The 4,285-nt window shown below is 52.6% G+C and overlaps 1 protein-coding gene across 1 annotated transcript; it reads right to left on the bottom strand.

The window, feature by feature from the left end:
- Positions 1–766: 766 nt before the first annotated feature.
- Mc3r (melanocortin 3 receptor) lies at positions 767–2,907 on the bottom strand. The gene has a single exon (XM_004663793.2). The coding sequence runs from the start codon at positions 2,905–2,907 to the stop codon at positions 1,924–1,926; it is 984 nt and encodes a 327-aa protein (XP_004663850.1). The 3' UTR covers positions 767–1,923.
- Between the last annotated feature and the right edge of the window lie 1,378 nt (positions 2,908–4,285).

Below are 4,285 nucleotides of genomic sequence, written 5' to 3'. Positions count from 1 at the left end.
TGAAGGCTTTCCTGAGAGTTCACGCACACCACCAGGAGAACAGGGACTGTGGAAACCTGTTGGGATGGAAAGACATGAGCCCCAGAGCTGAGGACTTACTGCTGGCATGCGCAGCTGGCATCCACATTGCCCTAAAACCTCTTGGGACTGCGTGGATTCATCTGTGAAATGGAACACCTATACTGGAGGTTTGTTGATGGGTTAGGATGAAATAATGTGAGAACTGATATCAGAGGTGGAAAAGTACATTATTTTTAAATCTCGTTTCCAAGAAACAAGGCCACCATGATTCCTATAGTTCTTTCTATAATTTTCAAAAAAAATTTCGATTCCCCAGTTCTCACTGAGTGGCAAGAGGTAATTCTTTTTACTCAGCACTTTGATTAAAATGATGAGGATGACGGTGGCCGAGCTTGGTACTTTTGGAAACTAGATGGGGGAGTTTTGTGGTCTGGCTAAAAAGATTGCATTAGAAAAGACCAGCTTCCCCATCAATGGGCTTTTATTCCACTTGCAACGCACGCCCTGAACTGCAGCCTAACGTGTGTGGGAGGCACTAGAAGTACTCTGGGACCGATGCATGTTTAGTCATCACAAAGCCTTTATTATTTCTAAACATTACAACCAAAGGAAGAAGCTGAGGTTTTTTTGCTTATGTTAGCAGAAAAGTTTCAAGTCCAACCCCGCCCCCTGCCCCCCGCCCCTCCCTGTATGTTCCAGAGCCGGCGAACACACAACTGTACAGCAAAGACGTCACAGAAGAATTCACAAGCAGAGGAGGGCACAAGCTGAAGTCACCTGGGGTAAGGCAGAGAGGGCACGTAGCAATCCACATTTGTACACCTTGCCCTGGGGTCCCGGGAGGGAGTCACCTCACTTGACAAAGAAGGTACTGGTGCTGCTAACAGGCTCATTCCCTTTAACACCAAGCCGCGTGGATGCAGCAGTGAGCCAAAGCACGTTCTCTTCAAAGATAATGTGGACGCAATCACGTGATAGTGACACAGTTACTATGAGCCAAAAATAAACTCCCAAGCAAGCCAAACGGCAGTGCCAACTTCTCAGACCATTTAAACGACAGTGAGGCAATTCCTTGTGAAAACACATCTTCCCACCCACAAGGCAGAAAAGGGAACAGTAGGGAATTTACATACATACATTTTTAAAAGTAGCACATACCTTGGAAATAAGGTTATCACATGCAACAACACCGACAGGAAGCTTCTTATTACCCAAAGCATTTTCTCTCTTCCATTAGATCTCGAGGCTGCCTTAGACTTAATGCATGAAATCCCAACCCCTAAGAACAACCACGAGACCCCAACAATAACAATGACTATGGCAGCATGAGAGGTAGACGGGGGTCACAGCTCCATGCTATTTGGGGTGTGGGTGTGAGGGTACGAGCGGGGAAACAGCCTCACGGCTTGAGACAACTGTAACTATGCTATACATTGTACGTCTGGGCAGAATGTCAGTCTCTTAGGGTGTATGCGTCTCTGACAGCTGGAGGGTGTAGCTGCTCACAGGCCTGTTTGTGAGAGACCCGAGCTACTCTTCCTGAGCACAGGAAGACTTCAGTTTGATTGGTTTGAAGCACAGGGACATAGGGTTGAGGAGGGCAAGCTTCACAAGCCCTGGCGCCCGGGAGAGAAGTGCAGACAGACAGCGCTCTTCCGATTCCTCCAGGGACCAGGAGGATCAGTTCACTTACCCAAACGGGGCTCTCTCAGAGATGCTGCCACACACCAGTTCCCCTTTGAAAAAGGGCTGTCAGCTCACACCAAAGTTAGGTCAATCATGGCTGTTAACACTTTGCCGTACATCTTCCTCTGAGCCCTCCGTGATCTTTCTAAGCATCTTGTCGGGAGGAGGGCATCCCAGGCGCCCGGGCCGCGTGCCCTCCCCGTGGCCTTCGGCGTCCTAGCCCAAGTTCACGCCGTTGCAGACGCAGAGGATCTCCTTGAAGGTGTTCCGGAGCTCAGGGCTGCGGAAGGCGTAGATGAGGGGGTCGACGACGGAGTTGCACATGATGAGAACCAGGTACGTGTTGAAGTGGGCGGCGTAGCAGACGCAGTAGGGGTTGGTGGGGCAGGTGATGATGAGGACCAGGTGCAGGAAGAACGGGGCCCAGCAGAAGATGAACGCGCCCAGCAGGATGCTGATGGTGACGGCCCCCTTCATGCAAGAGCGTGGGGGCGGGGCCGCCCCGTCGGCCGGGGGCAGGGCGGCGATGCGCTGCACGTGCAGTCTGGCGAAGAGGAACATGTGCACGTACAGGGTCGCCATGAGGAGCATCATGGCCAGGAACATGGTGATGAGGCACACGATGACCGTCTTGCTCTCCGAGTAGGCGATGAACACCACGCCGCAGACGCCGCAGCACACCCAGATGGCTGCGATCAAGGCCAGGGCCTTCCTGGCCGTCATGACGCTGTGGTAACGCAGCGCATAGAAGATGGTGGCGTATCTGTCCACGGCGATGGCCAGCAGGTTGCAGATGGAGGCCACCAGGGAGATGCAGATCATGGAGTCAAAGACGGTGTCCATGTGCTGGATGACCCGGTCTTCGAAGGTCAGGTAGTCGCTGTTCACGATGGCGATCGTGATGGTCTCCAGGGCGTTGGACACACTGACCAGCATGTCAGCTGCGGCCAGGCTGCACAGGAAGATGTACATGGGCGAGTGCAGGCGACCGTTCCTGACCACGGCCACGATGACCAAGATGTTTTCCAGCAAGCTGACGACGCCCAGAGCCAGGAAGACCTCGGGCTTGATGAAGACCTGCTCGCAGAACTCACTGCTGCTCCGATTACTGAGGGAAGGCGCCGCCCGGCGCTGCGAGTCGTTGGCCAGCGCTGCCCGAGCAGAGAGTGGACAGCACGAAGTGTTCACTGACGGGCCCATCCCAGCTGGCTCCTGCAGGGTCCGCGGGCGTGGGGGGAGGGAATCTGCTTTTGCTCACGGGAGAAGCAAAAATCTCCCTCTAGGCACTTCTCGAGGATGCTTGCCAGTCTGCACTTAGATTTATTTATTTTTAATCTCCCTCCGAAAAATAGAGATATAAAGGCGCAGCAGAGCGAGGAGCAGAGACAGGAGAGAAAGTAGCTGGAGGAGAACTTTCCTCTGTGTCTTCAGGCGCAACAGTTAGTAGACCCACGAATCGGGCATCTGCATCCTCTCTCGCTCAGACTCTCTCCGGCATCCTCACCTGCCAAGGGCTGTTGCTACAGTTACGGCTCTATTCATAGCAAGAAGGCAGGGGATGCGGTACCTGTCGCTGGAAGCGAGGGGAGAGCGCTCAAGTTAAACACACCGGGACTCCTACTTAATCTGCAGTGCGATCGGCGACCGCTGAGCATCCAGCACCTGTCTGATTGACAGCGGTTCCGCGCTGCCGCGGGCAGGTTAAGAAGCAGGTTGGCGCCCTCTACAGGTCAGGCGCTGGCGGAGCAGCTGGGATCTGTCAGGCAAAGCTTTCTTGGGCTGAGGGCGTCCTACTGGCCAGTGGTTTTGTTGGCTGGTTTGATCATGGAGAAGAATTGACACCCTGTTAAATGTCTGGCCTGTCCTGGGCACAGGGAATACAGTGTTGAGTGTCACAGCCACCCTGAAGCAGGCTCGGGGTGGAGAAACAGTAACCATTAGTGAATGTACCTTGGAGGTACATTGCAGGTTTGGCTCAAGACTACCATAATGGAGCGAATCAGACCATTGTATTTACTGCCCCGTGCATATAAGAGCTATGTTCACACGATACTTTTGTGTGTCAAATGTACAATGTAATACGTCTACAAGCACAATGCACAAGTCTTAATTGAAAAATACAGTTTTGCCGCGCGTGGTGGCGCACGCCTTTAATCCCAGCACTTGGGAGGCAGAGGTAGGAGGAGCGCTGTGAGTTCAAGGCCTCCCTGAGACTACAGAGTTAATTTCCAGGTCAGCCTGGACAAGAGTGAGACCCTACCTCGAAAAACCAAAAAAAAAAAAAAAAATACAGTTTTGCTACTGAACCCTTCAGGAAGTTTGAATCTCTGTGTGGTGGTGGGGGGGGTGTTGACAGCTGCTAACTGGTCAGGGTAGTGATCGCTGAGGCCTGGGGTGTCCATTGTAACATTCAATTTTATTTTTGTATTTTTTATGATAGAGAGAGAGGAGAGGGAATTGACACGCCAGGGCCTCCAGCCACTGCGATCAAACTCCACATGTGTGCCATCTTTGCATATGTGCAAGCGTTTGTGCTTGGGTCACCTTGTGGGTCAGGCTTATGTGAGACCTGGAGAGT

The sequence above is a fragment of the Jaculus jaculus genome, chromosome 8, assembly GCF_020740685.1.
Source record: "Jaculus jaculus isolate mJacJac1 chromosome 8, mJacJac1.mat.Y.cur, whole genome shotgun sequence".
NCBI classification, from domain to species: domain Eukaryota; kingdom Metazoa; phylum Chordata; class Mammalia; order Rodentia; family Dipodidae; genus Jaculus; species Jaculus jaculus.
Note: the sequence above shows the minus strand (reverse complement) of the source record. Positions and strands in the feature narration are given on the sequence as shown.